This window comes from Bombus impatiens, unplaced genomic scaffold, assembly GCF_000188095.3.
Source record: "Bombus impatiens unplaced genomic scaffold, BIMP_2.2 scf_0765, whole genome shotgun sequence".
NCBI lineage: Eukaryota > Metazoa > Arthropoda > Insecta > Hymenoptera > Apidae > Bombus > Bombus impatiens.
In genome coordinates, this window is record NT_177184.1 from 727,581 (window position 1) to 740,174 (window position 12,594).

Sequence of the window (12,594 nt, forward strand, 5' to 3'; positions counted from 1 at the left end):
ATTACTGGCGCCACTGTAGCACCACTTTCGCAGCACGCACGCGCGGCATGCGCACACGTTCAATGCGCAACCGTTCCCGCGACGCAGCGAGGTTTAATCGGGCGCTGACTGCGCGACTGGTAACATCTTGCATCATTTGCTGCGACGTATACAATCTGCCTTTTACGAAACTTTCTTTTCTTATTATTTGTTTCGGGTCTTGTGAAAAAGTGTAATAAATACGTTGAATATTACCTTATAGTATGATCAGTTATATAGAGTGTCTTGTTTAAAATGGTCCGCTTATGTAATTATCCTCTACGATTGTGACAAATATTTCGCTGTTAACGTTTTATGATTCATCTCAAGTCTGAAAAGTAATAAGCAGTTAAGTCTGAAAAGTTATAAGTAGATTCTTCGAGCGGTATAATTATATTGAAATAAAATGCGATAGTGATAAAAAGAATTTTCTACATATAGACATACGAGATATTGAAATTTTAAAAAACGTCTTTTGATCTTCTTTTACATACAAATGCATCAATGTTTATTCTGTGCAATAATTGTCATTAATAAACATTTATGTGTGTGAAATAATATGGCAAAGTGATCCTGACGAAAAAATAATTTTTTAGTAAAAAACATTTTGTTATTATAGTAATATTTAATACAACAGTCTGACAAGTTGAGGCTTTTCAGTTATTTAATGCGATAATAAATACGTTTATTTACATTCGCAAATATTTGTCCTTGAAATATAAAATTTCAGAGAAGATAAGAATCATACTTCTCTCGAAATTTTATAACCATTTTATGATCATATTATTACAAACTACAATATGCGACGTGTTAAGTCTAACACTGAAAAAACAATTTACGCTATCGTATATGCATTTTTAATGCATTTTAATGCACAAAGGAACATTTTTTTAATGAGTCATTCGATATAGTTACAGTATTCGTGATAACGAATAATTGCAGTTGATTATACTTTCGTTTACCTCGAAGAGGTCAAAATATTTAAATGTAATTTGCAATGCAAAGCTATTAAAACATTTCAATTATATGTAATTTTACGTTCATAACTTTTCGGATAAAAAACCGAATAGTAGTCTATGTGAAAAGTCTACGACAAACGAAAATGGATATGTATATTTTTTTTTTTAACAAAAAAAGTAAAATGTATACTTTCTTATATACATGTGCATATTGTTAACCTCATAACATACTTTATTGCAACATAAATTTCTAACAAAACAGGATTAACTGAATTTTAGCAAGATAATTAGTAAAATTAACCTCAATTAGGCAAAATTTTTAAAATGCTATTTATTAAATTCATAAAATATTTCAACATTATTTAAGAAACCTGCTGAACCTGATTCATGTCTATCTCTATAAATCCATTTTTAATACCTTTTTACTCTATTTTTTGAAAATAAATATGTAAACAAATTATACCACATATCTTAAACAAACACTAGCATGTATTTAAACCTTTTATCGATTTTGTAGTTTCGGAATTATTTAAATAATTGCAACAATATTTCACTATGGAAAAAGTATGTAGCCAACTAATTATCTCTATATTAATAATAATATATTGTTATAAAAAATATTTTAAATAAACAATACCTTTACGTACCAAAATCAACCAACCTATGAAGTGCTTCCCTCTGTTGTGGAGAAATTGTAACTAAGTATTATAGATTAAACATAGCATGCACATATATATGCATATAAAAACTGTTTATTACTCGAATAATTTAGAAATATTACTTGACGTCATTCTATACTAAATTATAATCAAATCGTAATAAAAAAAGAAGAAAAAAAACAAAATATATATTACCGACAGAAACTTGAAAATTATTGTTTCGGCAAATGATAATCATCAAAATCTATGAAAATTGGCAGACACAATGACGTTATAAAATCGTAACAAAAAACAGATTAAATCTGACATGCAACGTTTTTTAATAGTTTACGATTTAAGGAATCAGACAATCCCTTTACCATTCTCATGTCACATGCGATGTTGTCGATTTAGTACAGGAGTACAACATTAGTAGCGGTTGGAATCAAAATCTAACGTAGTTATGGAATTATAGATTATTTTTATTCTGGACGAAATATAGAATTTTGTCTCTATAAACGATAAAGTAGAATCCCAGTAAAATTTCTAAATTATTACATATTGAGATATTTGTAATATATAGATTCTTTTGTCTTCGAGAAAATTTTTACTTTAGAGTCAGCGTTATTTTTTATACATACCATCACTTTTGATCGGCATCCACTGGTCAGACTGATTTTTGGCTACTATATAGCTATTCTTGTCAATAAATATCATTTCAAATGTTTTTACTTAGTTCTAAGATGAAAACTAATACCATAAAAGTATAAACGAAATTCTAACCTGTAAAAATATATATATAAATAATAATATTTGTTTTTATAATAAATTGTTGAAAGTGTAAACATTGTATAAAAATCGAAAAATTACTAAATTATTGATCCGCATAATGGAAGAATCATTTTTGATAACATCGACAAAGATGGTGAATTTTCACTAAACCACTCGCGCAAGCATCGCCTCCCATATGAATCGTCGCGCGCGTTCTTTTCTACTTCAACACGCAAGTTTTCGCGCGCGAATATTTCTATTTGAATATTAGTAACATATGAACATATTGAGAAAAAAGTTTTACTTAATTATTTTTGTAGCACTCCCAAATATTATTTGATATTTTTTATAATTTATTTACAACTAATTTTATAATATTTGTAAATATGTATAGCTTCCTAATGCCGATTAATATCACGAGAAGAAAAAATTAAACAGAAGATTTAAAGTATTGAGCAGTATATTAAATAATTCAAATCTTTTTTAGACTTGAAAAATACATAAATTTACAGATGTGTAGTGACATTTCTTCACTCACTCAATATCTTATCTATTATCATTCGATATATTTATATATTTATGAAGTTGTAATAGCAAATCATAGGTTTAAAATATACTGTACTATATAATATACTATAAAGAGCATTATATACATACTTTATACAATATTTGTTACTATCAGTGATTATTGCATATTAATTTATGCGATTATAAAAATAATATGGAATACACTTTCGATCAAATATGACAAAAATTTGATTCTTCCTTAAAAGAAAAAATCTTATATATATTTGAAAATATAATACTTGTGTTGAAAACGTTTCGGTATATATTAATCTTAAATCAACTACACAGACTATTATTTTAAAAATAAATATGTAATATCTATTACTATTAGACATGTGCAAATGTTTTATATTATATTTGCATGTGCAAATTAAATCTAATAATTTTGAACACAATTTTTAATTAGTATATTTTTATATCAATTAAATAGATGACAATAACCATTGACACTTGTTATTAGTCCTATTCTCAGCATTTAAAAAATTAATAAAATTATATTTATCTAAAACATCCACAGTCTTTTACAAAATTATAACTACGCGAATCATATAGATTTTCTTTAAGCTACATAGTAATTAGATATGGTAATATTATGTAATTAGATTTATGAATTTCATTGAATTCAATTTGTTTTCCACCAATTTTACTACTCTTATATAGTTAAAATATTAATTTCCCAATAAATGATAAATTCATACAAAAGAGTATGGTTAAAAAGCTGCATTACAATAAACCTTTTTTTCGCACATGTGTACCATTTAGGTTTGCATTATTACTTTAATTGTAATTGAACAACTGAAGAAAAATCAGGTCGATTTCATCCAACTATGCTGTTAAAATGAATTATGATCTATATATTTTGGTATTTCAAAGTACATATTTTATATTTATCTCATACTACACGTGTCTAATATTAATAAATAATATAATATAAATAACTTTCACTATTATCTTATACATTACATTTTTCATTCATACTTTTACCGCTGATCAATAACAATTTTGAAATATGCTTATACGTTTTCCAATGATCCATTTTGTTGTCATATACATTCGCTCATTTTTCAGATACTGCCGTGAAATATATGTATAAATTAATACGATGATGCATTTATTTTACAAACTCATGATATAGGAACACAAGCAGCAAATGTGTTGAAATATATAATTATATTTTGTGGATCACATCATTGTGGATCTATTGTATATATCTATTGTGTACACTCATGTGCATGATGATAAGAGAATAGAGGATAAACATAACTGTCTAACTTACATATCAACACATCTTAGTCAACTAAAATACATCTCTGTAATACCTTTCCATATTGATTCAGATGGAACTAAAAATGGAAGTGTACATAATTTATAACGTTTAAATATTTTTGCTGTGTTACATTTACATGGATGAAGAGTTTGTGAAAATAAGAAATTTTCAAAGATAAGCTTCATCAGAAAAATATTATCAATAAAAATCATAGATAGCATATGTCTTTTACTTTCTAACATCTAAGATCACAAATTTCTAGAATCACGAATATTCATTGTTAACGTTAAATAATAACAATATACATTTATTTGACAAAAATATACATTTTCTGAAAATATAGTAACGTAGTATTTCCATCAAATATAAAGTTTATAATAACAATTTTGTATCATACCTTCAAATTACGTATTATGGCCAATTTTGAGATGCCTTTTTGATATTTTTCAATTAATGTTTATGATAATTAATTATCAAACAAAAAACTGCGTATTCTTAATATTAATATTATTAAATTAATATTAATAAATATTATTAAATTAAGAAGTTAGAATCAGTACTTATGTGATCCAAGTCTGGTAAAAAGAAGAGGTTCTATTAACCATATTGTATAAGATTAAAAAGAGCATCGACATTTTCCTTCTCAGACTCTTGTTGCACAACCTGCGTAACGTTTTGCGTTAACAAAACTTGCTCTATTAAAACGGTCTCTGTATCAGGATGTTCCGAAACTGTAACATCTTCTTCTTTAATTGCTCCTTCCTGTTCATTGTTCGATTTGATCACGTTTTTTCTTCGTTTCGTTCTCGGTCTATCCGTGTGTATCCTCATATGTCGTCGTAAATCATATTTGCCCACGAAACGAGCACTACAAATTTCACATCCGAATGGTTTTCCACCAGTATGAGTCCACATGTGGCGTCTCAACGCGGCACTAAAAGTAAACGCTATTCCGCAAACATTACAAACATATGGTTTTTCCCCAGTGTGTAGAAGACTATGATCTCTCAGAGTGGCCCTTTGGTTGAATCGCTTTCCGCAAACCTCGCACGTGTAGCTTCGCGGGTTTGAGTGGATTCTTACATGATTCAACAAATTTCCTTGTTGAGAGAACGATCGTCCACATATCTCGCATTTGAACGGTTTTTCACCTGTGTGAACGCGCATATGTGTCTCTAAAGTGCGATTATTTAGAAATCTTTTTCCACAAACTTTACAAGGGTACTTGGGTAAGTGAAGACCTTGCGGATCCAAGTGTGTAATCAAGTGCCGCTTATAATTACCTTTATGATTGAAGAGTCGTGGACATTGACTACAGGAGTAAGGCGCACCGCGTATGTGTGTCGTAATGTGAGTTTCTAACTCTGATTTAACCTTGAATCTGAGGCCACATTTTGGGCAACGATGCCTATGAAATTCCGTATGACACACCATATGTCTCTTTAAATACCTCTTCATCGTGTAAGCTTTGTTGCATATGAAACAGGAATAAGGGAACTGGCCTCTATGCGTTTTAACATGCGCACGCAATTCTCTATGACTCTGGCAGTCTTTCTCGCATACCACGCAAAAGAATGGACCGCTACTCGGCACATGATTGTCTATAGTATGCAACAAGACACCAGTCAGCTTATCGTAATTTTGCAAACATAGAGTGCACTGATACTGTATCACATCGTCTTCGAGTTTTATCTCCTTTATTCTCGTTATTGTATCATTCAAGCTACCTAATATATTATCTTTCGGGTCGACAAAATAATCAGAGTCAGAGTCGTCGCTCTCTTCTGGCTGTTGATTCGATTCCGGAGAATGTTTTTGTATGTTTTTCTCGTTTAGTCTTTCCATCGATTTTTCTTCCGGAATGGTAGGTTTCCAAGCCACCTCAGCGTTGCTGATTTTATTATCTTCCCCCCTTGATTCCACAATCTTCTCGTTGCACACGGCATCTAAAAATTCTTCGTTATCCACAGTTTCGTGTAGGAGCTCCCCATTACAGTCAGCCTCGGTAATCTTTTTGCTATCTTCTAATTTAATCACAGTATCGCAAGAAAGCGTATTCTGCGTATTCACATGCTCTACGTGCTCTAAAGAAACATCTTCCGGTATATACATTATGGTATAATCTAGCTGCTGGGATTCCAAAATTTTCGAAATTTCATCAGGTATCTCGTTCTTCAGCCGTTTGTCTTGATCGATCTCTGCTCCTGACAGCTTCGAAATGATAATACCTTTTAATCCAGATATGCTAGCCTTGTTAAATTCGCCATTTTCTTCTACCAGTTCGGACACGTCGAACGCTTGCTCTAACGCTTGCTCTCCTTTGTCGTTTATAGTAATTCGCTCGGACAAAAATTCTTCCGAACTATCCACATCAATGGTAGGCTTAATATCTTCTTTGTTATCTAATAGTTTAATTTCTAACAATTCGTCTGATTGTTCTGAACAGTCTTGTTCAAAATCATTGCCCATTGCCTCCTCCTGAAAGGCAATACCAACAAGTTGGGAACGATGTTAATGCTTCCACATTACGTGCAATTACATGCTATGACGAAGTTAACGAAATTAAGAAAATGCAAGCATATAGCTGAGATTGGATCGATACAAGGAAGGTAACCTTTAGGGGAAGATAATATAATAAGAACAATCAAATAAAATAAAAATTATTCTTCACTCTTTGAATACTGGTTGCTTAAATACGAGCGTATCGTACTATTATCATCCCGAAAGATTTTATTCTCTTACTATTTATATACTAATATCTTTGTATTCGATACATCCTTGTACAAATGATTTCTAAGGCTACTTTTTCAATATATAACTGATTTATTCGTAATAAAATATACAACTGCAAAGCTCTTTTTACATGATTAAATTATAATTGGAGCGAAACGGTAAGCTTGTTACTAAATATTAATTAGTATACGCAACAAATAAATTTCGTTCCATATCACCGGTATATTTTGTACGTAGTAACAAAAGAAACAAGTATAAAATATTGTTTAAAAATATAAAAGTTGGACACGAATTTTTGATAACGAATTGTAGAATTATGAAACATATCAAATTTTGTACTTAGTATACACCTGCATTAATTTTAATGTTAAATGATTAATCAAATTAATTTAATTAATGCATTTTAATAATAACCTTTCAACTGCCTTAGCTTCTTAAAACATCATTATTTTCAATATAAGTCACTGATCACTATAATTTATTCAGTACTACTTTATACATATATTTGCAAGCAAATAGAAATTAAGTAAATGTAATTACATGTCTGCAAATAAATAAAATTCATTAACATTCAATATTAACATATACCTATATTAACGTCATGTGTTTACATTTTCTTTTATTTACACTAGACATCTATGAAAATTAACTATTTACTGAGAATCAACAAGGTAATAGAATTAAAATCGAAAAATTAGTAATGTCAATCAGTTATGTCGACATTACATAACATACATAATTTGTATGTATTATGCAACTAGAACTTATAACTCCAATATTAATGAACTAACAGTATTTAGGTTAAAAAGTATAACATATGAAGATCAAAAACATGTTTTTGCATTTACAAAACTTTTTAACATAAGAAAATCACTACATTGTAAAATAATGTAATCTTAATTATATAATTACAAAGGCCAGGTATCTTACCTTTATGTTATAGCGAATTTGTGTTTCAAACATTTTGCGGAGTTTCCTTTCAGTAGCTTGAACTTGCAACTTGAAATCATAAAATGCATCTGTGCGATAAGCACACTTTGCGCAAAGCATATTTGGTAACCCATCGAACCTGTCAATCTATTTAAAAAAAGTAAACTATATTAACCAAGTTAGCTGATATGTATAATATAACTTATACAATATAGTTAATACGAAACAAGTTTCCTATTTAACATTTCTTGTATTATATCTCATTAGTCAATCTAATAATATGAAATCTAATACAAGAAAAAGTAACTCACATTTTACTTTGAAATTCTATTTATATTCATAATACATTCATTGTATTCATAATACAATTAACCAACAAATTAGTATATAATGTTATTATAACTATCTTTTTTGTAACTTTAATCCTACATGTAAAACTTTACTGTAATACTTTATATAACATAACATAAATTAATCTTGTTCGACTTGTTTATTTCTAAAAATTTAGATTACAATGGAATAAATGTCATTCAATTGAATTTAATTACAAAGTTTATTTTTTCCATTTAAACATCTGTATCTTGTTATCGCAAAATAAATAGCAGGTATATCTAATAAATGAATATTTGATGACACCATTTTAAGGTTATGTTACAAAATTACAAATTTATGCACGATTAACTATAATAAAAGAGTGACTGACTACTTAACAAAGCAAGAAACAGAAAATATATTAACCAAATGATATTTTATAACTAACCTCTATCGATGCAAGCTCTGCAAGTTTATTAGGCAAATTTTTTTGACTAATCGTGTCATCATCGTACATAGGAAGAAGAACGCCGTCAACTTTCATGCACGCTCGACACATGTCGGCACAGCTAATTTCCCAATTCATCGTTACCTTCGATATCCTAACACTAGTAAAATAAGATTTTCACAACGTTCGTGCTCACTTAGAAATAAATGCATTTCACATTTCCTGGTTAGCGTCTTGTTTCCTATGGGACATCACCGTCAGTCAACATAAAGTTCAGTCATTAACTATAGATAGAGCTTATAGTTCACGCGTATGCTGAAGCGACATCTGACGCGTATCATTTTAGATATAAACGTACAATAAATTAGAGGAGAGTAATTTGTATCGATTAATTAATTTTGATGATTTCCATTTCATGTAAGTGCTATGTACATTTTTTTTTTACAAACAGAACATAAATTTAAAGCAAGCATGATACTTTACGAGTGAATGCAGTTACACATATATGCAGTTTGTTTTTAAAGAAATACTTATTTTGAATTTCAACTTCGTCAAGAGAAATTATAATATTTTGAAAGGTATTTGAATAGATATTCTTATTAGAAAATGATTTTAAATGTTGACATTTTTATATTGCAGTCGATGTTATTTCCTTTTTAATTAAATATTTATTATCGAATGAATCGAAGAAATATGTATAGATGGAATAATTCATATGTGTATTTTCCTGGACAATGTAGTGGACTGAAGTTTACAGCAGAAAGTCGGACATTCAAAAATTGTAGCAACAATTGTCTGGTATTTTACTTTTATTTTATTATTTTATAATATTATTATGGATAAAAATGTGACAGATAATACATAATATATTTACGATACAGTATATCTATGAAAGGAAGGATTTACGATATAAACATTTCGCTTTTTCACGATGACGACCCTAAACTACATAAATATTAATTGTGTGGATTGAGGATACATAACCGTTAAGTATTAAGTTATTGTATATTTCTCTATGTTTTTGATCACGATATTCAAAAAATTGATTTTTTATAGAGTATTTAACAAAAGTAGTAAAATATAATTTGTTGAGTGTACTATTATAGCCGTAAAGGTTAGCACAGAAAAATATAGAGTGATAGAATAGTATATACATAGATTTCAATTTTGAAATGAAATTCATTATTATATATACATATGTGTACACACTATCGTTTAAGTAACAAACGCTTATTTAAAACAATATGCGAACATATATAACTTTGATCATTGTTATCGGAAAATGTTAAAAGAGCAAGTTATAATGCAATTATGTCATAAAATAAAATCTTTTACTAGTACTCTCGATCTGTATAAAGGGAAGTTAGCTTGGTCAGGTTAAAGGCCAGTACTTATCACGACATTTCGAGAATCGAGGCTATTAGTTGCCCCGGGGATAAAGATGACAAGGTGTTCTTGAGTCACGTAGATAGTAACATAAATAGTTAAGGTCACTTGTATGCAACGCGTTATTAAAAAAGAAAAAGAAAGGAAAATTGTCTTCCGTGAACTTTCTGCACATATGCGTGTACGTTTCTTAGTACGCAGATATACGATTTTATGCAGATATCCATTCACATATAAAACTGGTATTTATAAAATAAAAAGCATTAATTGCGTACATTATTATATATTATACAATGAATTGATTCATTCATTTGTGAAATTGATGGAACCTGAGTCTTTTATACACCGAGTTCATCGAATTTCACTTCTGAATATTTTCAAAACGGATTTTATTTTTTTATTTAGAAATTGACCGCATAATATAGTAAAAATACGAATAAGTATCCTAAACTTTTCTTTTCTCTTTTCGAAGCTTGGAACACTACAAAAATCAGGCATCACGGTTTAATTCTTATGAAAAATTATTTAAATTACTAAAATTTGGGAAGAGATACGAAGGATCAGAGAAATAAGAGCTGAATAATGATATTAGGATATAAGTACCTATAAATATGAAGCGCTGTGATAATGTAGGAAAGGCAAACAATAAGGTGCGAAGTACGAATATAGGATCTCCCTAACACTGATGGTATGCTGAAGTACGAATCTCCACCTAAATTCAAGATAGCGAAGTGCCCTTAATGACATCAGATATTGCAGTACATTGGTGTTTAAATGGCAGCTAAATTATTGACAAAAACATTTATTTGTCGCCTTGAGAACTTTGACAATTTTCGGATAACTTTCTGTTGAAACAAGTATCGTTAATTAACAAAGTCGTGCTGCTGATATCTGCGGTTTTCTAATGAGACTTACCTTTGGATCTTGTGTACCGAATATAATACGAGGAATTTTTGCCTGAGAAATTCTTCTACATGCTTCTTATTCATTCGATACTTTCTATTTTCCGAGAACTATTATATTTTTCTTACATCAGATAAGAGAAGAAAGGGTAGAGAATTTTCAATGGAATCGCAATTCTCCGTAGAAAACAATTTTCTTCTATTTTATTTTAAGAACTTTAATCAAAACGAGGCTACGCGGTAGTTCATTTATTAAGAACAATGTATTATTTATGATAGTTTATAGAATATTTTTGTTCATTTAAAACTTGAAGATATTTCATGATTTGCTAATATGTAATAACAAATTTAAATCATAGTAAGATTTCATAAGAACATTCGTGTACTAATTTTGAAAGTTAGTACGAATTACAAAATGAAATTATACCTACTTCAGATAACTTAATTACCGACAAAAAGATATGAAATGCTCATCCTTGATGGCGAGGACGATTCGAAAGACTAACTTTTAATAGCTGACAGAGTTATATTTTCAGATATTATAAGACTATTTAGGAATTGTGACGGACTACGAAAAATAAAACTTTAAATTTACTAAATAAATAGACGCCTAAATGAGTTACGACATTTATTAACATTATTAAAAAGACAGATGTGTGCAAGTTCTAATTAGCTTCGTTAATTACTCGAGTAATATTACAAAATGTAGCTGAAGCTAGAATATTTGCTACTTTCATATTTATCGCGTAATCGTTCTATCATATTTTAGATTAAACTTATCCTGAACGAAAAATGTTTCTTTTTCTTTCAAAAGAAAGAAGTTGGAAGCTTCAAGTGGTAATTTTTATATTCTTTAAAAAAAGTTATATTCATAATCAAGAGAAAAAAAATGATTTCAAGCTCCATTTTTCTGTCTTTATCTGAAAATATTTTTTTAGGAAAAACCGTCTTCTAAATTTGAAGATGAAAAATCGGTAGTAGTTAATCCATCGAAGATCATAAGATTCAAGGGAAGCAGAACATTACCCGGTGAAAGAATTTGTACAGTCGATCATCAATCTTCTACACAATTGCCAACATTTACAGTATTCTTCTACTGCAGCATGAATGCCCACTTCATTTTATACTTTGTTGGAAAATGGTATATGCTTAGTATTATATAGCGTGATTATAACTAAGTAAATGTTAATAATTATGCCTCTCACGTATTCAACATTCATAATAATTATTTTTTAAGTCGAGGTGAACAGCGGCAGCATTAATCTTATTTTATATACTTCATACTTCTAATTAAAAGTGATGTTGCGTTTTTCATATCGATTATCTGTCTCATATATGGTATGCAATATGAACATTTATTTGTAAATTTATTGGTTTCCGTTACTCGTAAATTTCGTCCTCTGTATGAAAAGATTTTAGTCTTCCTTTCTACGTAATGTAATAAATTAAGGCAAAAATAACTCTCAACTGAATTGATAAATAATGCATTAAGTTACTAATATTTATTGGTTCACAGCTTTTGTACAAATTCATATTTTTATGAACTCGGTTCACGAAATAGAAACTAAGTGATGATTCAGTGTATCTATTAAAGATTAAAACGGATGCAGTACTTTCTGTACTTTATATATTTTTGCATAATCTGTAGATTTTTGCATCTTTA

General features: G+C 29.1%; 1 protein-coding gene and 1 long non-coding RNA gene across 3 annotated transcripts; both read right to left on the reverse strand.

The window, feature by feature from the left end:
• Positions 1-47: 47 nt before the first annotated feature.
• LOC105681312 lies at positions 48-2,444 on the reverse strand. Its single transcript, XR_004462492.1, has 3 exons — positions 2,257-2,444; positions 235-349; positions 48-139 (listed from the first exon to the last, which is right to left on the reverse strand). It is a non-coding gene; the product is annotated as an uncharacterized LOC105681312 (long non-coding RNA).
• Positions 2,445-4,104: 1,660 nt separating this feature from the next.
• On the reverse strand, positions 4,105-8,939 carry LOC100741033 (zinc finger protein 37 homolog). Of its 2 annotated transcripts, XM_024370451.2 has the most exons (4): positions 8,644-8,939; positions 7,884-8,030; positions 5,504-6,698; positions 4,105-5,371 (listed from the first exon to the last, which is right to left on the reverse strand). In XM_024370451.2, exons 1-4 carry the CDS (start codon positions 8,779-8,781, stop codon positions 4,818-4,820), a joined length of 2,034 nt encoding a protein of 677 aa, XP_024226219.1. In that variant the 5' UTR covers positions 8,782-8,939; the 3' UTR covers positions 4,105-4,817. The 2 variants fall into 2 exon arrangements, with proteins under 2 accessions (XP_024226219.1, XP_003492637.1); XM_003492589.4 differs by having other exon boundaries at positions 4,105-6,698.
• Positions 8,940-12,594: the final 3,655 nt, after the last annotated feature.

Excerpts from the sequence above, each read along its gene's own strand:
- LOC100741033 (XM_003492589.4), bottom strand. The coding sequence starts at position 8,781 with ATGAATTGGGAAATTAGCTGTGCCGACATGTGTCGAGCGTGCATGAAA. Across the intron at positions 8,031-8,643 it reads CAGAGCTTGCATCGATAGAG|ATTGACAGGTTCGATGGGTT; the intron begins GTTAGTTATAAA and ends TTTTTTAAATAG. Across the intron at positions 6,699-7,883 it reads AAATTCGCTATAACATAAAG|GAGGAGGCAATGGGCAATGA; the intron begins GTAAGATACCTG and ends ATTGCCTTTCAG.